The 25,021-nt window shown below is 46.5% G+C and overlaps 1 protein-coding gene across 2 annotated transcripts in view; it reads right to left on the bottom strand.

Annotated features, from left to right (window-relative positions):
• The window catches only part of LOC148523435 (laminin subunit beta-1-like), a 139,779-nt gene that overhangs the window by 41,420 nt on the left and 73,338 nt on the right, over window positions 1–25,021 (bottom strand). For both annotated transcript variants that reach the window (XM_088473225.1, XM_088473224.1), the window contains exons 7-17: window positions 24,932–24,995; window positions 20,430–20,632; window positions 19,257–19,377; window positions 18,886–19,074; window positions 18,596–18,775; window positions 17,182–17,294; window positions 15,850–15,929; window positions 15,608–15,764; window positions 5,277–5,429; window positions 2,059–2,220; window positions 528–649 (exon numbers count right to left, since the gene is read on the bottom strand). In XM_088473225.1, the coding sequence (XP_088329351.1) occupies window positions 528–649; window positions 2,059–2,220; window positions 5,277–5,429; window positions 15,608–15,764; window positions 15,850–15,929; window positions 17,182–17,294; window positions 18,596–18,775; window positions 18,886–19,074; window positions 19,257–19,377; window positions 20,430–20,632; window positions 24,932–24,995 (1,544 nt within the window). The remainder of the gene's footprint in view (window positions 1–527; window positions 650–2,058; window positions 2,221–5,276; window positions 5,430–15,607; window positions 15,765–15,849; window positions 15,930–17,181; window positions 17,295–18,595; window positions 18,776–18,885; window positions 19,075–19,256; window positions 19,378–20,429; window positions 20,633–24,931; window positions 24,996–25,021) is intronic.

Below are 25,021 nucleotides of genomic sequence, written 5' to 3' on the forward strand. Positions count from 1 at the left end.
GCTCGCTCTGAATGAGGGCGGCCGCTTCCATTTCTGAGCCAGCCTCCTGGCCGCTCGCTAGGCTGTGGGTTACCACCCACAGCTTAAACGAGCGACCAGGATGATGGTCGCGATGGCCAAGACCATCGCGACCATCGGGGCTTGCGACGAGACCCTTGAGGTAGGGTCTCGTCTGCCGCAAGCCCCAGAGAGCTTTCGGCTCTAATAGAGCCGGAAGCTCTCCCACTGACATCACTGGTGATGTCAGTGGGGACGCCCACAAACGGCAAGTGTTCGCTTGGGAACGCCTCAGTTTGTGAAAGCCCCCCCCCCCCGCCACGCCTACAAAACGGTTCGAGCTGTCGATCAACTCGACAGCCGCCCCTTTTGTAGTGAGCCCCGGAGCTTGCGCACGCGCAGTGCGGCCGCTACGCGGGCGCACAGCCAAACATCGACCCGCTTGCGAGCGCTCAAGCGCTTGTGAGCAGGTCTGAATGAGGTCCTAAATGTTAGTGATAAAAAAAATTATCTATGACATCATATTTTACCTCTCAGCATGTGGCAGCTTTTCCCTGTAAATCTGCTCAAAAGGCAGCACGTTGCCGCAGCGCGGGCTCATGGGTAATATCTGTGATGTCACACTGACAATGGCTTCCCAGTCCTCGGCAGACTAGAGACAGAAACAGTTGAGAATCCTCATTAAACCTCTTTGAGAAAATATAATATTTTTAGTGTGCTTTTTCACCTTGTAATCTCCAATATGGCGGACGAGCAGAAACATTCCTTCACTGAACGCACCACCGAGAGCAGAGCTCAATGGGTGTAATTACCATAGTATAAGGTGGCATCCAGTTTGTTTCGTTTTACGCAAATGTTGTGCTGAATACAACCAAAGTGGTACGTGCATGTTATTGTGTAGTTGATAAAAATTCAAATAAGGGGAACTTTTAAACATCTACCTGTCTCCCGCGCACAGAGTTCAGGTGGCCATTTTGTCGTCTAAGTAATTATTCAAGAGGATACAAAGAAATAGTCTTGCCAGGAATAAATGACGAAAATGGAAAGACAAAGAATTGTGCTGTATATTGTGGTGCACAAAAAGTCAATTTAAATAAAATATAGCTTTTATTATTTATATATTAATATAAATAATAAAAGCTATATTTTATTTAAATTGGCTTTTTGTGCACCACAATATACAATTCTTTGTCTTTCCATTTTCTATATTTGATTATTTTTGTGAAGTGGTAGCACCCCCTTGCCACACATATACATATTTATTTCCAATAAGAAGGCATTAGGGGCCATATAGATAACGAGATATAATCTATACCTTGTGTGGTTGGTTTTCTCTTTGTGTTACTAGGAACAAATGACACAGTTGAGGCACTAAATACCTCAAAGCTATCACTAAATACCTCAAAGCTATCACTAAATACCTCAAAGCTATGAATAGTGAATTGCTATATTGCATTCTGAGTGCGTGTCCTCATGCATATATTGGGGCATATTCAGACCACAAAATGGCTGCCTCACTATGTATAGGGGACAGGTAAACAGTAATGTGGAGAGTAGACAGCTGTTTACTTGCCAAGCTTTTTATCCTCTTCAGGCTATCCAGGATTGGAGGAAGTGGGAGCTTTGTGCATGCAAATTGCAAATTGGGTTTCTACTCTTGCTGTGCAATGCCGCGATTAGTGCCAACGTGCATGATCAAGCGTCTGGGAGGTTGAACTACTCTGTTGGGTGTCGGGAGGATTCTCTGAAATTTGGAGTCTGCTGGACATTCCCTGAGAGCAGGCAAGTATGGACTAGTGGGATGTAGTAAATCTGTGAGATACCTGACTTTGCTGATGCACAAAGGTTCTACAGCCATTGACCAGCACTATAGCCACCATCTTGGCATGGACAATACAGGGCCGCCATTTCTATATCTTTTGGGGAGAAACAATATTTGCAATGTTATATCTAAAAAAGTATGGCACTATACAACATAGCTGTAACTGCATTGGAAATAAAATAGGTTTAAAGCTAAAGTTATGTTCACTTTGTCAATTTTTATCTAAGTCTTGTCCGTACCTCAGGCTCGTATCGGATCATGATGTCATAGTCCATGGGGTATGGGATGTTGTCGATGTGAAATAACAGGCCAGCTCCATCTCTGACACGGGCGAAGCCGGGCCCAGTCCAGGTGATCATGTGATCTGGCGAGTGCTCACGTCGGATTACCTCAGTGTCCGGCTGCAGGAGACAGAAACCGGAGACTGATGTCTGTCTGAGTGGAAGTGACAGCGATCCCTCCTCACACAAGCTCAGATCTGTCTGATATTATTCTTGCACAAGACAAGGAGGATTTACAGGCAATTAGATCAGATCGAGGTGTGGGCTGAACACCTGGCTGCGAGAGGTTTGATGGTTCATCTAACAGACACAGCCCAATAGTAATTCCTCTGCTTCCTAGCTGGATAAAGGTAAATAAGTTGTTTTTCCCCAAGCATGCAGGGACAACTGGCACCCACGGGACCAGGGGTCCGGGCCGTTGTGGGAGAGGACGTCCTCACCTTACACGGTTCCATTTGGTTTGGGGGGGGGGGGGGTTTGCTTACAATTAAAGGAAAATGAAATGGAAAAGTGTTAAAGAAAAACCTCATCTAAATTAAACATCTCATTAATATCTCTGTTCAGGTTACACAAAAGGCCATTGAAAGTCAGTTTTTGATAATTTTTTTTGTGCAACCTGTTTTTTTGAGGGTTCCAAAAAGAAAGCGTACAGACATACAGATGCATAAAACATCAACATATCCATATCAAAATGTATACATCTTGGAATCCAATTTTTCAAATATATATAAAACAACAATTGGAAAGACAAAAGGGAAATAGAATAAAGGAAAAGAAAAGAACAGAGGGATGATCAGACGGGGGAGGGCCATTTTATATTAGCATAAACACTTTAGCCAAAAATAAAGCAGTCATGTTATTATATTACATGGTAGAAACATTGGAAGACATATCGTTTTTTTAAATTTCGCAGAGGATTTATACTTTGGCCAAGGAAACCAAATATTAACAAAATTAGAAGGCCCATTGGTAGAAAAGACCAAAAGGTCTTCCATAGACATATAGTGGTCAATTCTTTGGAACCTATCCTTACGGGTGGAGGGGTTATTCCAATTAGTTGGAATGACTGCTCTTGCTGCATTACTCAGATGACGTAGTAAGGACTTTTTGTGTAGCAACCTAGTGAAGTTTGTGAGTGGTTAAGTAGCCAGAATGCCGGATCTGTAGGGACAGGGGTACCTAAAATTTGTTGTGACTTGGAGATAACCTCTAACCAAAATTTAGATAGCTGAAGGCAATCCCACCATATATGCCATAGTGATCCTGGGGCTTTGAGACACAGTTTTTGATAATTAATCATAACTCCTATTTTTAGGTCATGAAGGCACCTTACGAAAACCTCCCCCAATCCCCCATTGACGTCTGGGACCCCTGCAGTCCAGCTTGGAGAGGATTGATATAGTCCAGCCTGCTGACCATTTAAAAACTCGACAATTGCCCAGCACCCAGTACTAGTACCAGTAGATATGATTGGGCTAAACCAGGGGTTCCCAAACATAACCCTTAAGGCACCCCAACAGTTCAGGTTTTAGAGATATCCATGGTTGACCACAGGTACTAATTAAGTCACCTGTGGTCAAGCATGGATATCCTAAGTTAAAACCTGGACTGTTAGGGTGCCTCGAGGACCGAGTTTTGGAACTTCTGGGCTAAACATTAAGGGTCAGAAGCACAGGAATCCCTGAGGATCTACTATATGGGGATGGTAGGGGGGGATAATATGTTAAATGTGCATGGTTACATTAGGAATTCTTTACTTGGCTCCATGATGCTCTGCATAAAAGGAGTCTGTTTGTGGAAGGGCCGAAGCTGCGGGTGTTATAGGTGTGGGGACATGCATAAGATGACAGCCTACAGCCTACTAACCTACATAATCATGGTAATGTTCTATGAAAATACTGTTACAAGGGTTTATAGGTCAATCTCAATGCTCATTGCAGGACGATACGTGACTACGCAGCTAATGTGTCAGTAACCAGCCTGATCCAATAGGACCCCAGCAGGTGTTTTATACAGTGGCCGTGCACTGCTGATGCGGGGTCCCTCCTGGCCACTTACCCACCATGCCCGGATGTCTGTGTGCAGTTTGTGTTCTCCCTGGGCGGCTCTCCTGCAGGTGTTTTGGGGTCTCGAAAACATACTGGCAGACTGCAGGGTCTATGGACTAAGCCTTGGAGAGAGTACTAAAGTGGATGAAGATAAAGTACCAACCAATTAGCTTCTAACTGTCACTACTGGCTGTGTTTGAAAAATGACAGGAGCTGATTGGTTGGTACTTTTATCTCCATCCACTTTATCTCTCTCCAAGGCTTAGTACATCTTCCTCTCAATCTTTGGCTTCCTAGTACATAGACCCCTAATTATTATCTGACTTAATTGTTCTTGCTGTGTGACCATCTGTGTTCCTGCGACGGGAAATTAGATTGTAAGCTCCACTGACTCTGGGACAGGTATGAATAGTAAACCCTCTTTGATTGCGCTGTGTAAAATGTTGGCACTGTATAAAAGATATTAATAACTAATTAATAACTAATTAATATCTTCCCCGTTTATTTCTGTTATGCCTTATGTTGAGTTGTTTCTGTATGCTCAGGGGCGCCAAGAGGGGGCTGGGGGGGAGTGGGTACTAATTACCCGGGCCCGGGCTTGCTGGAGGGGCCCGGGTCCGGCACAGCTCCCCCTCCTTCTTACGTCACAGCAGCCCAGCCCTAAGGGGGCATGGCCATGCCTCCCGCGAATAGGGCACGCCCCCTGTCATCTAGGCCCGGCGCGGCTGTGGGCGGCCCTGTGTATGCTATGTGACTTGCTAATTGCATCCATACATATATTATTCTGCTTATCTGTGTCTGTGTGTATGCTTACGGTTCCCATCAATGTCTTCATTTGCATGATTTGTGTTGTACGCTATTAGCTCCCAGCTGTTTGTTCATAGTATAACTCATGTCTCGCGTTTCATTTTTTATTTTATTGTATCGTGAGCTGTCACCCCTCCATGTACGGCGCTGCGGACAGTTCTAAAAGCTCAATTTTCTCTCCCTTTCGACAATTTCAGACGGATATTTCACACTTACTGTTTAATTCTGGATCCTGTAGACATTTGGCATCAGTCAGTGTAACATTGTGGTGACATGTGTAGCACTATACATGATGAGGAGACACACAGTTGGGATCCTCACCTTCTGCTGCAGTTGGCGGGCTCGGCGGCGGTGCGCCCTCTGCTGGAGAACGCGGATAGTTCTCCGATGGCGACGTAGCCTGGCTTTCTTCCCATTCTGGATGGCATTGTAGTATTCCACACAGTCTATTCCCGCCTCCGGCTTGGGACTGCCCTGGTGCACACATGAACCAAATTGGCACGTTATTTACTGCATTATCCCTGGTGTTGTTATATTGTGCTCACTTTATGACTTTACCCCCTGGGTTCATAGCCGTCATCATTATTATCAGTGCACACTGGGTGCAAGAGATGCGTTTGACGGGAACCAGAGCTTGCGCCGTACGAAAAGACGCCAGATCTATTCAGAATGGACTTCGGTGCAACTCTGCATCGTTCCCAATGCCTGGGATTCTGGACCTCATTCAGAGTCGGTCGTTGCAGCCGCACGGTCGTACACAGCCGATGTTCGCTGAACTGCGCATGCGTAAAGTTCGCAATGCGCGTGCGCAAACTAGCTGTTACGATCAGAAATTTCTCTCTCCTTGAACACAGCCAGGTCGGTAGTTTGAGTGACAGAATGAGGCGTTTGTGGGTGGTAACAGGGGAAGGTGCTTGAAAACGGGGGAGTGGAGATCCGAACGCAGGCGTGCCTAATTATGCGAACGGCGTTTAATGGGAGTGCATAATTAACAAAGTAGTGTCATGGCACATGTGACAAGGGAGGTTTGAACACTGACTTGAACGTAGTGCTTAAGAGAGGGTATGGTCAGCCTTAAGCTCTGTGATCAGCTCCGATGGTTCCCGATGGTCGCGATTAATCCTTATATCCCAGGAGATGACGTGTGTGGTGATCGAGAAGGGGGCGTGATGTAGTCTTCACTTCATTTGCATATCCGGCCCCTTTCCCCTACGACCGTGTGGCCGCAACGACCGACTCTGAATGAGGTCCTCTATCCCTCTACAACAGCCCCAGAACCTGCGTTTATCAGACTGCACATCTGAGTTACAATCCTACCTCTAAACTTGTGAAAATCCTACTGTAATTATTACGCACATGACTTTAATCCAGTAATGGGCAACGTGATACGCTTCCAGGACAGCAAAACTTCAAAAGGGACGCAGATCACTCTTCATCTCAGTAGCAAGTTAAAACAATAAATGTAATTTAAAAAAATAAAGAGACAACACCGCATGAACTAGGGTAGATTCCACATGCATTTCATCATTACATTTAGATTATCACACAAATCGCCATTCTCACCAAAAAAACACCCCCACATGATCTCTAAATACCCAATTAGCCCAGAATGCCTCTCATATCTTCCACTTGCCTTATAACATCCCCAATCTCTTTATTTTTTTTAACATATTTTTTTATTGAGTATATCATACATTTTACAGAGTATAAAGAACAATAATAGACAGAATGTCCACATAAAACAATAAAGGTGCCTAACCACTAGACGATTAAAATGAGCAATTGAACGATATCGATATCGTTCGATAATCGTTTGAAAATTTGGTCTTTTAGACATCTTTAATGCTGGGTACACACTGACAGATACATTAGCCGATCAATTGATCCATACAAACACAGCGGCAGCCGCGAGGAGGGGGGCGGGACATGCCCCCCCCGCCCAGCGGGACGCGCCCCCTGGTCACCGGGACCTGCGGGCAGACACAGATGATGGTTGTTCAGTGTGCACGAACAACCATCATCTGCAGATATATCTGTATAGTGTGTACCCAACATTAGACATCTATCATCGTGCAAACATGCTGGTCAACCTGACGATATCGTCAGGTTCAGCATGTTTGCAGATGATTGATTGTGTCTCTGCACTGAACAACATATCGTTCATAGGGCCTGATTCAGAGCCGGACGCAATTAGCGCTCGCTCGTCCAGAAAATAGGGGTGGCTATTCAAATGAACCGTTCGCTGTTTGCGGTCTGTTCACGCCTCTAGAGCGAACAAAACTTGCGGTCGTTTTTTGGGAAACTACGCCCCCTGGCCGCTCGCATCCTACGTCATGTCCGCTATTTATTAGATTAATCGAGTACATCGACCAGCGTATGAACTGCTCGCTATTCTTGGGGTTGGTTTTTGCTACCACAATTTTGCGAGCAGTTCTGGCTATAAAATAACCCAGTGACGTGGTCAATGACGCTGCTGTATTAATTATGCACACCCATAAAACGCCCGTTTTGACCTTTAAGCACGCCTGCGTTCGGATCTCCACTCCCCGTTTTCAAGCACCTTCCCCTGTTACCACCCACATACGCCTCATTCTGTCACTCAAATTATCAGGCATTCGCTATTTTGCGAGCACATGAATTTCGGCCGCACTGACTGGTTCGCGCATGCGTATAACGATCCGTACGCATGCGCAGTTGGGCAAACATCGCTCGGAGCGAACGAGCGGCCGCTTACGAGTGGCTCTGAATCAGGCCCATAGTGGGCACCCTGCAGTGCAGTGATAATGATATCGTTATCGTTCAGTCTTTTCACTGTCGGGTAGTGGATACCCGCCTTAAAGTATGAGGTGTATACAAGATCAGTATATAATACACAAGTTGCACTCGGGGCACATATAAACAAAACAAAAAAATAAATAATAATAAATAAATGAAAAAAAGAAGAAAAAGAAATGAGCAATAACAAAAGGAATAAAAGGCCAGTAAGTAGGGATGGGGCCTTAGGTTATGTGTGATGGGGCGTAATGCAGACCATAAGAGCTGAGGTGGAGAAAACCACTGACAAGCCAAAAAGCAAGATGGAGGCGGGCGATACGATCAGCGGGCCACCAAGGCTTACACCCCTGCACTTGTGATCTATTTTGTGAACTTCAGTACTTGTTCCTTTGCCTTTTCCTACTTTAACATTACAAAATTAAGACTGTAAGCTCCATGGGTCAGGACCTTCAATCCTAACGTAGGACGGGGGGTTGGGTTTGATAGGGAATCTCACTGCACTGCATACACAGTGTGGCATTATTTAAATTACCTTATATATACATATATTGCTGTCATTAATCTGATGTATATATGGCTGACAGCACATTATTATTGTCGCTTGTAATGGGAGAGCAAAATGGCTATTTACAGCCATTTTTATTCATTGTCTTTATATCTGTGTCAGACATTAGGTGGTGTTTTAGCTATATACATCTGTATTCAGCAGTTTCATTTATGTGTATATATAAGTTGCTGTGTCAGGAATAGGTTAGCAATGCCCAAAGTTCACTGTTTAAGTTAAGTAAATAGTGTCTTATTGTATCCAGATACAGTATGTGGCCAGACATTACCAATCCTGAATAAATATGGCGTTGCCTTCAGTTAAGCTAAGTATACATCATAAACATAGTCAGATGTCTTTGACATGTCCAACTTTCTTAATTGAGGAAACAGTGCCCCCTACTGTCTATTCTTTCCGCTTTCTTTTACTTAATATTTCCAAATGACCTTTAAACTTGTTAAACTGCTTATGCATGGAGTTTCCTTCCTATATAAGATGTAACCTGTCTGTATACAGTTAGCCTATTGCTCGATATATGAGATCCCAGCTTCAAGGTGTTGGAGGGGGCTCCTGGGGAAGAAAAGCCATTGATGTTCTAAGTAGATGTCGTGTTATTCAAGAAAGTTAAGTATTATTCTTTCTTTTACTTTGTAATAAATATCTTTTTAACATATATTGTTTATGTGGCTTGATTAACTCTTTGTATCCAAGAATCGTATTCTCGTTCCACCGAGAACACCGGTTATACATGAAGAAGTAAATGTATATAATTTGTATCACAAAGGTCCTGATACTGATCAGCAGGTAATGCGTGTGCAATTCCGGACACCTACTGCGATTATTAGTCCTACGTGACTATCTGCCTGTATTCTGAGTCCTACGCATCTGAGCAATGCACCTCCCCAGCCCTGAGGCCGCATGTGTAGACGTCATCACTAGTCCCATAGGCGTATTCATAATGGAGCAGGGCGTGCGGTGCACACGGGCCCTTGAATCTAGGAGGGCCCCGCACCACATATACTGCAACCAAGGTATACTTACCTTGCTCCAGAAAGCACTTCCCTCTTCCTCCGCGACACCATCCTCCCAGTGACATCTTCGGAAAGATGGGGCTGCACAATGGAAGCAGCCATTTTACCAAAGAGGTCACTGGCAAGATGGCGCCGAAGAGGAGGAGGAGGGACCCACTTTCTTGGCTTGTGGGGTCACTAATTAGAGGAGGGGGCCTTCTGCACACAGCGTTAACACGTCCCTGACTAGTTTTGCACTTACAGCTACTCCATGGTTGGTGCAGAAGATGTGACTGAAAATGGCCTGCGCCCTGCACACAAATCTGGCTAGGTCACAGCTAGACGCTCACAATACAGTCAGGGGACGCTTCTTGTCACGACCGGGCACTAGGAAAACCTCTGATGAGGTTAAGAGGCGAGAGGTTTAGGATAGTTGTGGAGAAATTACAGGGGTGACAGGCTAAGTCTCCTAATTGCGGCCATACCCAGTTTTGACTAGACCTGCCCAGAGGCGCGGAGTCTAACTCACTTGGTGGTTTTCTCCAGTGACCCCTCCAATTGGGATTTGGTTTTCACTGTGCCAAGAGAGCAGGTCGCGGCCCTCTGGACAGGTACCTGGGAGTGACAGAAGACTGAATTATATATGAAATAAGTTAACTAATGCAGGGAACACTAGGAATAACACAAAGGAATGACTTGTACTGAAACACAGGGACAGAATACACTAAGATGCTTCAGAGACGTGCTAGATGTGCAGGGATGAAGTTAGGAGCACACTGAAGAGGCAGACGGGACTTGCACTGAACACAGGGACAAAGTACACAAGGATGCCACTTGGGGCTCACTGGAGGTGTAGACGAAACTTGTATTGAAAGTACACAAGGATACCACTTGGGGGCGCACTGGAGGTGTACATGGAACTTGTATTGAACACAGGGAAGAAATACACAGAGGTGCGACTTGAGACACACTAGACTAACTTGTACTGAAGACAAGGATTGTACACTGGGGTGCGACTTGAGACATACAGAAAGAACCTGTAATTTGTACTGAACACGGGAACTGAATGCACAGAGGTGCGACTTGAAACACACAGGATGAACTTGTACTGAAGACGAGGATTGTACACAGAGGTGCAACTTGAGACACACAGGAAGAACTTGTAATTTGTACAGAACACGGGAACTGAATGCACTGAGGTGGGACTTGAAACACACAGGATGAACTTGTAATGAAGATGAGGATTGTACATAGAGGTGCGACTTGAGACACACAGGAAGAATTTGTAATTTGTACTGAACACAGGAACTGAATGCTCCTAGGTGCGTCTTGAGACACACAGGAAGGACTTGTACTGAACACGAGGGTAGGATACGCGGAGGTCACAGGGAAAATATAGGAAGCCAGGAACACAGAGGAAAGTAATAAAGCCTCTGGAAACTGAGACGGTTGTCACAGGGAATGACTACGTGCGGTCATACAGCGATGTTGATCAGCAACTTCCTGTTGCAGGAGTCAGACCTAAATACCCTTAGGCAGCTTGTCATTGGATCATGAGATCAGCTGGGAGAATACAGGGCTGCCATTGGAGGAGACTGATCAGGTGAGATGAACCAACATGGCTGCGCCCATGTCCACGAACACGGAAGTCAGGAAGCATGCATGGAAGGCCTAGTGGACCCCGGGGAGAATCCTCAGCCCTAACCCGTCAGTACAACTGGTGACTGAACGCCTCGGAGCCTAAAGACACCAGTTCAGTGGTGAGAAAGGACAATCCCAGGCCGCATCCTGACACCTCTCCTATGTTCAAACATCCCGTTGCCACCCAATTACCACCCAGTGACTCCCATTCAGCCGTCAGTGAGAAGCGTCTGAGATCAGTGAAAGCTGCTCTAAGTTGCGTATATATTGGCTGTGACACATATACGCAGTTTTAAAAAAATTTAGAAATGCAGCTGCGTGTGAATCTGAATACGGCCCCTGACAGGCGTAATAACACACGGAGCAGCATAAAGTGCCATATAGTAACACTTTGTGCAAGCAGTGCAAGGCTAGCGGTCTTCTCTACGGCCAGGACAACTTCCATTCATTGCCACTGTACCTACATTACAGCTCACTTTCTCCCTGTTCTAATTCTCAACAACCAAGGAGCAGATTCATCAAACCTTCTAAAGAGGACAAGTAGAGGTGCTCCCCTAGCATCCATTCAGATTTTACCTCGTGTTTGTCTAGTACATTCTATAAAATATCCAGAATATGTTTGGCTGCTCTAAGCAACACCCAGGCCTGTACAATAGAGAGCCGGGCAGGTCCCCGCTACTTTCTGGGGGAGTGGCCTAATTGTGGGAGGCCCCTTAGAAAAAAACAGGAAAAAATTATTTGCTGTGCGCTGAGGAGGGGGGCGCTGTGAACCCCTCAGCGAGGGGCAAATCCGAGGGGAAAGCAGGGGGGCACGATCACTGTGATCACTTCTCCTCACAGGCAGATGAGACTGCTGCTGCCCATTGTCCATTACAGAACCGCAGGCCTTGTTAGTACCTGGTGAAAGGAGGGGGGCCTCTCGAATTGCTGTGTTCTGCCCCACAGTCACAAACACGATGTTATTAGCTTTTATGAGCATCTATAACTTACGTCTCCTGACACAAATGTCTGTCATAGAAGACAACTTTTTGAAACAATTAAAGGTGCTCTCATTACCCCCCCCTTCATGTGACTGAACCAGACATGGTTAGTGTGGCAGTACAAATATAGGATGTGCTCAACCACCCCCATAACCAAGGACACAGAGGCATACGGCAGACCCAGGTGCTAGATATGGTGGCGTGGCCACACCAGCTAAATATATGCAAAGGGGTGGAGGGTATTCCTCCTCCATGGCTCCCCCGGACCTCCGATGGGCCTGGATATTTAGTACCTACTCCGCCCCCCCCTCTGGGAGCCCCGACAGCACACACAGCGTTGGCTGCTACGATGTGGGAACACAAATAAAAGTGCACTCAACAAGACAAATATATGGCACGTAACAAGTACAATAATATGATGAGACACGGCGTAAAGGCTACTTCTGCTATAGTTTGTTCCCTCTTAATCTCTCTCCCATAATATCCCCTGGTTAAAGTTGGAAAATAAGAGCGTGAAGAATACAGAACGGGACGCGCAGGCGGATACAGCGCGGTATTATGTATAACAGCCTGACTATCAGCCGGCCCCACATGATCCAGCTAAGAACTTGAATAAAGGGCATATTACAACCATTTAGGAAGTGACAACATGGAGCTGTGTTATTCCACAACTCCAAACACCTGACTAGAACGAACAGGCCCAATACCTGCAGCGTGAAGACATCTCCTGATACGCCCAGACAATGCCCGGGCTTATAGATGAAACAGGAAGGATTAGCACAGAGTCGCTGAGCAGACACCAGGAAAGCAGCTGTGCCATATTCCAGCTATAATAAAAATAATATCCTCATAGGCCGCAGCGGAGCCTGAAATCAGCCCGACCAGGAATGTGCGGCTGCAATCAGAGGCGATATCTTCCCTGAGGAATGTAAACGAGATAGAGAGGGCCGGAGAGAGGGTACGTTGTTACCTGACAGCTCCCCACCTATGTGGTCACATTTCTTTCCTACAACAATGGTTCTTTTAGGAATCCACGGCAGGTGTAATTCCTCTATCTCGGTAATCAGAGGGCGGCATAAATATACGCTGCCAGGACCGACGTAGCCGGGAATTTGGATGGATGATTGAGATTACTCCACACAATGGAACCATTTGCTAGTGTGCTTTAATCTCCCAGAGCTAGCAGGCAACAGTCATTATATCAGTGCTAGCATACTGCGCTGCCTCACCCTGACAGAGCTATTATTACTGGGATTGTGGAATCATGTGTAATAATGTATGTGTAATAATGTATGTGTAACAATGGGACAATTCAGAATTGTCAGACCTCATTGGAAGACTAAAAGCAAAAATTCAAAATAAATTCATTAAATGATGCTAAAGGATCGCTCTGATATTGTACCGATTAATTAAATCAGTCTAGGTAACTGCAATAGCTGCGACTTTATGCTAATACCGCTACAAGCCCTACCTTGGCGCACAGACGTGCGTCTGCAAGTGGAAGGACTGAGACGTCTACTCTGATCGTAATAACAAGTTACTCTGGCTACCTGCCCGCCACACACCCATGGAACGGTTCTCGTGAGTGCGTTTGCATTGTTGCCACCCACAAATGACCAATCATCGGCCGTAGAGAAATGGCTGGGACCGCGTAAGACTCTGAACCGTCTGTACATTTGCAAAGATGCGTACAGTATGTAGCCCATGACGCATGCACAGTTTGCTAACAAGTAAAAGCAGACACAGACGCATTTGACCTTACGTGTGACTGAGGCCCATTGTGGGTTTTGTATTGTTTTCTTCTTCTAACTACATATAAAATGAACTGGTAAAATACTATATATTTCCATTCTGCACTTCCAATGAATATAATAGCTGTCTGGGAAGTAGCATGATGTAATAGTGGGCCCAATTCAGAGCCGTGGGGCTGGTGCAAGCTTCACTGGTGCGCCCGATGGTGGCACATAAGGAAGCACCGATCGGTATAACAGCGTGCATGGGCGCTAAAAGTGGGAGTCTCACTCCTTGCACAATCGGCCGCACAGATGTGCCCAGGAAGGAGTCTGTAGCGGCATATGCATAAACTTACAGACAGGCGGCCAGAATCAGGCTCAGTATGTCATGCTTGCCGACTTATAAATTCTGCTCCCCGGGAGAAGCTTGGGGAGGAGAAGCAGGTGGGCGGAGTTGGGGGTGGGACCGGCCGAGTCACAGCATTAAGCCCAGCCCCTCACAGGAATTTGTTGGATATTTAAAATGATAAATGATGTGATTCTCGTAGAACCGCGTCATTAGGCCCCACCCCTAACACACGGACCCGTCTATCCCCGGTAATATTCTCACCATTCACTAGGAAGTGGGCAGAATGCAGGAGCAGTGCCTACCCTTCCGGGAGTGCAGGTGTTACCCGAAAAATCAGGAGCCTACCACGACGGAAGATTAGGAGGAGGAGGCGGAGGACGCAGGAGGAGCGCGGCCAGCAACCAGGATACTAAGGTAAGTAGGGGCCAGTGCTGGGCGTCTGCGGGGCAGCTGCGAAGCGTCGGAAAGCGCGGTGCGGCAAGAAGCCCATAGGCTTCTACAGGGTAACGCCAGGTTTTTCTGGAGTTACCCTCCGCACCGATAAAAGGGCGACCGGGGCTTAGTACATATGGAAATGTGGTAAGAACCCAGAAAATGGGGATTTTACCGCATTTTTCCTTTAGTACATCCTGCCCTTACAGTTTTCAGTTTTATACACATATAGATATATATACTTATATATCTATTTACTAAGCTGTGTTAGGAGACAGAGTGAAAAGTGATAAGGTGCCAGCCAATCAGCTCCCAACTGTCATTTTTCAAACACAGCCTGTGAGATGATAGTTGGGAGCTGATTGGCTGGCACCTTATCACTTTCTTATCACTTTGCACTCTGGCCCTCATTCAGAGCCGCTCGTTAGCGGCAGTACGCTCGTTCCGAGCGATGTTCGCACATCTGCGCATGCGTACGGTTTTTAATACGCATGTGCGAACCAGTCAGTGCGGCCGAAAATCGTTTGTTCGCTATATAGCGAGTGCCTGCTATTTTGAGTGACAGAGGGAGGCGTATGTGGGTGGCAACAGGGGAAGGTGCTTGAAAACGGGGAGTGGAGATCAGAACGCAGGCGTGCTTAAAGGTCAAAGCGGGCGTTTTATGGGTGTGCATAATTAATACAGCAGCGTCATTGACCACGTCACTTGGTTGTTTTATAGCCAGAACTGCTCGCAATATAGTGGTAGGAAAAACCAACCACAAGAATAGCGAGCAGTTCATACGCTGTTCGATGTACTCGATTAATCTAATAAATAGCGGACATGACGTATGATGCGAGCGGCCAGGGGGCGTTATTATCAAATAAACGAGCGCATGTTTTGTTCGCTCGTTCAGACATGGAGGCGGCAACAGACCGCAAGGAGCGTATGGTTCATTTGAATAGCCACCCCCTTTTTCTGAACGAGCGAGCGCTAATTGCGAGCGGCTCTGAATGAGGGCCTCTGTCTCCTAACACTGCTTAGTAAATAGACCTCTTAATGTTTATTATACTTCTCTGCATATTTCTATTTATTGTGAGGAATAACAATTACCATCTCTACAGAGCCAAAATAACACCTCACCGATAAACTCAAATGGACAATTATTAAAGAAGAATACATAACAGCAATATAGTACAAACGACGTACCGGCGTTTGGGGGTCTGTGGGAGAAAGGCCTCTTGCGCTCTCTGCTTCGTACGTATAGAAATCCAGAGGCATACAGAAGTAGCCTGGCTGCACGTCCCCACACTGCCGGCTTATGATGTTGGGACGACACTCACACTGACCATCTTCCAGGGAGCACCTGCAGCCACAGATGATGCATGAACTGTACGTAGCTGTGATACTGTGGCTTTGTCGTTTAAAGAACCACAGGCTAATACACTTACCTGTTGTTATAGGCTCCTCCAAAATCACAGTCACAAGGGCGGCAGCCCATCATGTCATTGCTGAGACCCCAAAACTCTGGCTGGAATGGGTAAAAAAAAATATATATATATATTATGTTTTTTTTTTTAATATATATTATTTTATTGCAACACTTCCTTAATACTGTGCCTTTTCTTTGTCATAAGCTACATTATCTATATCCGCAACTTTGTCCTGGGCTCAGTTGTACACAATAGGCAGTTGTACCGTGGAGACGGCGGGCAGAGGCTATGTGCCATCTCTGTAACAATAATGACAGCTGTTATACGTTGTGGCTCTGTGTACTGCACTATAACACCATATGCTGTCCTGTGATAACATGTTATTCTCTATACTGGTCTGCGCTGCCATAGATAAGTCCTGGAAAGGAAAAGGCCCATTGGAGCTACAGATGTGTCCTTATCCACTATTGCGGATATTTTAATATAACCCATATTCTCTCACAGAATCTATATTATTTTTTATATATCTATGTAAGCGAGTGCCCCCCAAAAACAAGAATTTCTTCTTCTTCAGCCACTGCTGAATGTTTTTTGCTATTAAGCGTCTCAGTCGCGCCAGGTGTTTTGCGCCATATGGCGTATAGACGCTAAGTGTATGAGTACACGTCTGTATTTCGTGGGATGTATAAATCTCTAGCCGCCCCTCTGATAAAAACAGTTTTGTTAGACAGATTTTATGTTATTATCTTTTAGTACTGACTAAGGCCCTGATTCAGAGCCGGACGCTCTGACCAGTGCGCTCGCTCTGAATCAGGGCCCACCTCCATTAATATGGAGCGTCCTCCTGGACGCTCGTATAGCTGTGGGTCACCACCCACAGCATATACGAGCGTGCAGGATGATGGTCGCGATGGTCTTGACCATCGCGACCATCGAAACTGCGAGCAAAAGCCTGCGGTTGAGTTTTTCAACCGCAAGGCCAGGAGTGATTTTGGCTCTATCAGAGCCAAAATCACTCCCACTGACATCACTAGTGATGTCAGTGGGGCCGGCTTCAACATCGACAGCACGCCCCCTTTGATGAGACACTCCGTGCGAAGGAAAGTCCTTCGCTCGTCGCGTCTCGCGCATGCGCACGACGGAGCTCCCTCCATCGTGCCCATGCGCAGTGCGGACCATCGACCCACTTGCAAGCGGACAGCCGCTCGCGAGTGTGTCTGAATGAGGGCCTAATTACGTAGCGCTGTAAGTTGAGCGGATCGTGACGCATTTCATGGTGGAGTATCGACAAACATTTGTGTCAGTGAGAAACGCTCCTGCGTTCTATTTCGGCGCTCGCTGCTCACTCACCAGGCATTCGTTACAGTACCGTCCTGTCACAAAGCGCTTACAGTAACAGTCACCACTAATTTGGTCGCACGGCGTGTTTCCAGCTATGATCCCCCGGGGGTCACACCTGCATGCTGGGGAGGAACAGGAGACGTAGAGGTGAACAAACAGGTGAGTAAGGAAGGTATAATTAAAAACACACATGAACATAGGGAGCAGTAATAGTGACGCTGAGTATAGCATGATCATAATTAGGTACAAAAGGCACTTGTGTAGACTCCATGCCCGGATGAATTCCATTTACAGCGAAATCTACAGCATCTGACTAAGGGGTCTAGTTACTAAGCAGTGTTAGGAGACAGAGTGAAAAGTGATAAGGTGCCAGCCAATCAGCTCCCAACTGTCATTTTTCAAACACAGCCTGTGAGATGACAGTTGGGAGCTGATTGGCTGGCACCTTATCACTTTCTTATCACTTTTCACTCTGTCTCCTAACACAGCTTAGTAAATAGACCCCTAAAACAGGTCCCTGTTTCATTGCAGCAGAGTCCATATTGGCAACAGACGAACCCACCCACATCTGTAACCACGCCTCGGATTGCTACTGGTCCCCTCTTGCTGTGACCATAGGGCCTGATTCAGACCCAGTCGCTAAGCCACGAACGCCGATAGTCGCCCGTCTGCGCATGCGTCGCAGTGCGCCAGCCAGTCACTGCGATTGTGAACAAATACTTAGCGCTAATTTGAGTGACAGATTGTGCTATTTGTGGGTGGTAGCAGGGGACGGTTCTGGAAAACGGGGGAGTGGATGAACGTACGCAGGCGTGTCTGAGCGTCAAAACGGCGTTCTTTGGGCGTGCATAATTAGCATGGAAGCGTCATTGTACATGTCACCTGGTTGAATTTCAGCCTGCAGTGAACACAGTGTTTGCGGCGGGGTAGGGTCTACTTCAAGCGCTGCGTGCAGCTCCGATGGCGCTCGATGTTACTGATTAATCATACACTTCCTGGAGATGACGTGCGCTAAGAAACAAAAGTGGGCGTCATTACACCGGCGTGCGATCACTCTGCCGTCCCTCTCTAAGACATAGAGGGCGTCCTTATGCCTGGCCGGGCATTCACGGAATTTGCATACCCGGCCCCCGACGGCTGTAAAAGTGCGCTGCGTTGCGTCCGGGTCTGAATCGTCCCCATAGTGCCGAGGCCTGTGTCCTAGCAGTCTGTCACCTCAGGGTCCCTAAAACCCATCCACTTATAATGGATAAATATGGGATTTCTCTCTCTCTCCGTGGTTACATTCCCAATGCCAAACATACAGTAAAATGGGAACTTTCATGTGTTCATCCCACCCAGGTACGACAAGGGGAGGGAGCCTCACAAACACACCAGTGGCACTGACAAGATAATATTTGAAGCAATATAAGGCATTCCTTACGCTGACAACCCAGGCGGTCATTTTGGCTGAGCCCATAGAAGCTTTCCTTGCAGCTGTCGCAGCGTTCCCCCTTCACGTTCTCCTTACAGCGACACTGTCCAGCGATCATCCCCAGGTTGACGTTAGTGTGGCTGTCGCAGACTCCACCGTCCAAAGCACCCACCGGGTCACAGTCACAGGCTGTAGGAGGGAATTCTGGAGGTTAGTGTGAATCTATATTTGTGATCTGCGTTCTCTTGCCGACACAGTAAGACAGCCAGAGACACTAAAGTAAGTAGACATAAACTTACGGATACAAGCCCCCTCCGCCCTGATATCTGACCAGGGGTTCAGGTAGTAGAAAGGTCGACACATCTCGCAGTTGCGTCCCATCGTGTTATGCTGACAGTCATCACACACGCCCCCACTCACCCGGCCAGTGGCGAGGTACACCGCCATGTCAAAGTGGCACTTTCTGGAGTGATTGTTACAGTTACATTCTAGAACAATGCAAACACAATATTGGTACATAGAAATTTATATACCCAGTAATTACATAACTGATATAAGCCTTTGCAGTAGCTGGTCTCACAGATTCTTATTCATCTAAGCTAGAGAGAGCCTTGGGAAACCGGACCAGCTATATCTCGGGGCATAGGGTAAAGTACATGGCACATCTTACCTTTGCAGGAATGGGGGTGGTTGGGCTCTGCCGGCCGCCATGGATGATCATGGTAAAAATCCCAGCAACGCTCACAGTTCAGGCCTACCGTATGGTGCTTGCACACACATCGGCCGTGTATCTGTAAGAGGACAGACAGTCACTGCAAGCCCTGCACTGATTGTCAACTATTTTTTTATCAATAAAGATACATGTATCAAATACCTCATTTTATATACGTGCTAGAAACTAAAAAGAAGGAAAGAAAGTCAATTGTATTATTGCCCAGGGCCATAACAAGGGGCGTGCGAGTGGTGTCGCCGCACAGAGCGCAGAGTCCTGTGGGGGTCACCTTCCCTCCTGGCGCTGGCAAAGAAGTTCCGCCATTGTACATATTTAAACCTTGTTGCATATTGGTAAGAATGCGTACGCTGTTTTATTTTTTCTCTCTACAAATTACCTAGGACACAGGTAAGCTGTTGTGAAGGTATATTGTGCACAGGTTGTAATCATATAACAGATGGAGGCCCAAAGGTTGCCTACAGTACCTGTCTTTGACCATCAGAGCATATTAGAATTATAGTTTTACGCAAGCTGAACAGTCACAGGTTCCCTCCTAGCCTTTGGCCAGCACATCATGCTGACATTCATAGTTTACAATTATTGGAGAGCTACTGGTTGTGGCCTAGGCCAGTGGTTCTCAAACTTGTACTCAAGGCACCCTGACAGTCCAGGTTTTAAGGATATCCATGCTTGAGCACAGGTGACTTAATTAGTACCTCATTCATTTTGATTTTGCTATCTGTGCTTAGCCACGGTTATCCTTACAACCTGGACTCTTTGGTGCTTCAAGGACCGAGTTTGGGAACCAATGGCCTAGGCCAGAGGTTCCCAAACGCGGTCCTCAAGGCATCCCAACAGTTCAGATTTTCCTGATATCCATGGTTGAGCACAGGTGGTTATATCAAATTATCTCTAAAACTGTTGGGGAGCCTTGAGGACCGCCTTATGGAACCTCTGGCCTAGGCTATAGTGGTGATAGTTCAGCCCTAACACTCAGTTGATGTCCCAGTCCTCAATCGCCAATCCCTGTCATGATCCATATACGCTGCCAGCAACATTGGCATATAAAACACATGTGGGTGAGTGCTTCCACTCCATGTACTAAGACCTCAAGTAACTTGTCATATTTACCATCCCCTCAACTCCTCCTGCTATTCCCTCCACGGGAGAGCACTCGGAAGCATGGCCGTAGCAGAAGCAGCTCCCGCGCACCACCAGCTCGTAGACGGAGTAATAATACTTCTGCAGTACCTCAGCCCGCTGGTCCAGGAGGTTATCTCCTAGCGTGTGAAGCTTTGTGAAGTTGATCCTCAAGTTTGTGATTTGGAGAAGTTCTGCACAACAAATAAATTATTCACTGCTAGATAACTAATACAGTACACTATGTGAAAATAATCTACAGTAATAATAACAACACACATAATAACACAAATGGCAAGTTCAGGAAGGGGGAACTGAAATATAAAATGTGTAAGAGAACTATTCATCAAACTTTTTTTATATAATTACATTGTTATTATTATTGAGTTTTAACATGCCAGCTTCTCCTACCGTGCAAATATACAGCCAACATTACACAGTATTCACTATGATATATATATATATATATATATATATCCTGCCCTAGTATAGCCTACAAAACAGTGACGTGCGGTGAGGTCAATGGCTGGGGAGGCACACATAGAGATGGGTCTTGAGTGCTGGGAGCCTGTCTCACCCCCTACTCACTGTGACTCTCCCATCACTACACTAAGCTTTAGTATCCATTGATTCTCCTACCTGTATCACTGTGTCTTGTCCTGCTGCTGCTGACTGATCTCTGATCTCTAAACACTGTAGTGCACTTCCTGGTCACATGACACTCTCCTATCTGCATCACTGTGTCTTCTCTTGCTGCTGCTGACTGAGGGCCTGATTCAGAGTCGGACGCTATTTGCGGCCGCTCGTTCAGAAAAAGGGGCTGGCTATTTAAATTAAGCGCTCGCTCTTTGCGGTCTTTTTGATGCCTCTATGTCTGAACGAGCAAACGAAACATGCGCTCACTATTTTGGAAAAAACGCCCCCTGGCCGCTCGCATCATACGTCATCTCCGCTATTTATTTGATTAATCGAGTACATCGAAAGGCATCTGAACTGCTCGCAGTGCTTGTGGCAGCATATTCCTACCGCAATCATGCGAGCAGTTCAGGCTAAAAGACAACCAAGTGACATGGTCAATGACGCTGCTTTGTTAATTATGCACACCCTTAAAACGCCCGTTTTGACCGTTTGGCACGCCAGCGTTCGGATCTCCACTCCCCGTTTTCAAGCACCTTCCCCTGTTACCACCCACAAATGCCTCATTCTGTCACTCAAATTAGCAGGCATTTGCTATTTTGCGAACACACGATTTTCGACCGCAATGACTGGTTCGCGCATGCGTACTATAACCCATACGCATGCGCAGATGTGCGAACATCGCTCGGAACGAACGAGCGGCCGCTTACGAGCGGCTCTGAATCAGGCCCTGAGCTCCGAGCTCTAAACACTGCAGTGCACTTCCTGGTCACTACACATCCAAGGTGTCCATCAGTGCTCGAGCTATACCCCCATGTTCAGAGGCATTCCTCTATTAGCTCCATACTTGCCTACTCTCCCAGGACTGTCGGGAGCCTCCTGAAAATCGGGTGCCGCTCCTGGCACCCCGCAAGAGGAGGCAAGTCTCCCGCATCGTCCGCTGGCCCCCCGTGCTGATGCGCGTCATCATAGCCCCACACCCTGCTTTGCAATGCCGGTAATATCGGCATTATAAAGTGGGGGCGGGGCCACGATGACACGAATGCACGGGCTCCGCCCACTTCAGCCACCCCCACCCACCCTGCTGCACCAACCTGGCAGCTCCCTCCCAAAAGGGGCTGCCAGAAAGTCGGCATGTCTGATTAGCTCTCTTTCTGTGCAGCTCCGCAAGGCTGAGCTGTTGCTGCCTCATCTCCCTGGAGTCCCAGGGAGCTCCACAAAGCTGGTGAGTGTTAACTAGAAAAATGACTAAAATAAACAAAGAGGATGTTTATAAGTTATAAATATCTTCTTTGTATTATTCTAATCATTTTTATATCAAATCTCAAGAGTATGACAGGGGAGGCCCTGCTCTTTATACACTGACTACATGTCCCTGCTACAAAATAAAATAAGTATTTGGTATCAATTCCTCTGCGGATTTTAAATGTTCAATCCTACAACAGAACCCAGTTAGTAACATTGCATTCAGATTGCAAAGTTTGTTCTGGACCAGAGCTGCCAATCAGCAATTAGATTTAATCTGTCTAGAGCAAGTTAGGCAGTGAAAGCAAATATCTGATTGGTTGCTATAGTTTGGGTCAAATAGTGCATCTAAATGCAATGTTACTAATATCGCTTGGCTTGCTTTGATTAAGCAGGCAGCGGGCTGTCACCCCATATATACCACAGTGCACCCGCTGACAGAATACTATTCACACTGGGCCTGATTAAGAGATGAACGCTAATGCGATCGCACCTGCGATTTTGTATGGAACGCAGCTTCGAAAATATGCTAATGGTTGCAAAGATCACCTGAGCATAAGGACACCCACCACTGCCTTCTCATATGCGTACGACGTCGCTTAACTGTGTAAGTATCGGTAACATCGACGCACATCAAGTGGCCAACTTGCGTCAGGTCTGACCAGCCGCTGACTCGCCAGCTCCCCTGACACGCGGAGGGCTCTCATGCTGCATAGGAGATAGCAAGGGCTAATTTATGCATGCCCATGTAACGGTGTTCAAACGGTCAGACACGCCTGCGTTTTATTGATCACCCCCTGTTACCTCCCCCAAATGCTGACTGCCTGTCCCTCACTTTGCAAAAGGATCCTCTGTACGTGCGGAATCGCAAGACAATCGCAGCATGTGCGCAGTGCGGCTTATACGCATGTGCAATGGCAAACAAACGTTCGATCTTTGTAAAAATCGGCATTGCGTGCGTCTCTGAATCAAGCCCACTGTTCCTGACCCCACAACAGATGTGTAAAATGTAAGAAATCAGGGAATACAATTCAGGGAGTATTTCTGAGGGTTCTCTAATCACGTGAAAATAATCCTGACTAGTATCCAGTAAAGAAAGGATGGGGAACCTCAGGCCCGGGGGGGCCGTATAAGGCCTGCGGAATCATTTGGTCTGGCCCTCTGAGCTTTTATCTGCTAGCCTCATCTGGCTAGCAGGGTGCCTAGAATGGCACCCTGCAGCCAGAATCTATGCAGCAGTGCCGCCAGGAGCGTCCTTAGGATGCTTCAGACAGTCACACCACTGCCCTTACAGCTCCCCGGAACATCCTCAGGATGCTCCAGACATTGATGTAATCACCGGCGATTGTGGCCCCGCCCCCGTGTGATGTCACATGGAGGGGGCCTGCGAATAATGTAATTATATATATATATATATCAAAATGGCCCTCCGCAGAAAAAAGGTTCCCCCCCCGGGTTGTAGTTAATAGACCGACGGACGCGTTGCCGCTGGTCTAAATCCTACCCAACAAGGGACTTAAGAAAAGCGTTGAAATGCCGACGCCTATCTTAATCCCGATGCTGGAACAACGACCCATGCCATCCCGATCGTCCTCGGACGGGTAAGTATAACACTTAGTCGGGGGATGGGGGGTTAGGTTTAGGGATCCCCGGGTGGACTTAGGGTTAGGCACCTCCCCAGAGAAGGTTAGGGTTAGGCTAGTGGAAGGGCGGGTTAGGGTTAGGCACTAGGGGGAAGGTGAGCGTTAGGCACTCCCTCCCGGGGAGGGTTAGGTTTAGGGAGTGGGAAGGGGGGGTTAGGTTTAGGCACCCCTGGGGGGAGGTTAGGGTTAGGCACCCCTATAGGATGGTTATGAGGGGAGAGGGGAGGGTTAGGTTACTTACCTTTAGCTGTCGGGATTTCGGCCTGCCGCTATCGGTATTACATACCGATTCCCCCTACCCCTGCAGTAAAAGTTTACTATTTTGACTACAACTTTCCTGTTAAGGTGCATTACACACACAACGATTTTTTGAATGATTATTGTTAAACGATATCGTTTAACGATAATCGTTTGTAAAAATCGTTCACTTTCTGAGTCAAACGATGAACGATTATTGTTCATGCGCGTTCACGTTTGTAGTTTGTAGTTCAGTCAGACTTGTCAACTCAACGATTTTCACTAAGTTAATATGCAAAAATCGTTTGTAGTTCATAAAAATCGTTCATTACATTTAAATGAACATAGTAAATGAACAACTTTAGTAAACGATTTTAGTTAATTTTTTCAAGGTAGAAATTTGTTTACTAAAATCGTTCATTAACTAAATCGTTGTGTGTGTATGCAGCTTTATAGATATTATAGAAATACAATGAGAAGACTGAAGAGAATATTTGTACTGCGTTTAACCAGTGCACAACATGAATATATAGTAATTGGGCTGGGTATGGAAATGCCCCTTAGGACACACAGCAACTGTTACATAGAAGCCGTCTGTCTGCACAATATAGAATAATAAAATAATAATCCTTGGTGCATTATGAATCAGGTGAGTCTGAGGAAGGGGCACGGAGCTATGCACGTACTAATAAGTGACACAGATGTACAAAATAAGCTCCTGTGGAGACTTACCTTGGATCTGCAAACTATAGGGATCTTCCACTTTAATAGCTGGGTCAAGGACTTTGAAAATCACCTACAGATAGAACATTTCAGCAATTA

Source organism: Taudactylus pleione, unplaced genomic scaffold (genome assembly GCF_031769625.1).
Source record: "Taudactylus pleione unplaced genomic scaffold, aTauple2 ptg000133l, whole genome shotgun sequence".
NCBI lineage: Eukaryota > Metazoa > Chordata > Amphibia > Anura > Myobatrachidae > Taudactylus > Taudactylus pleione.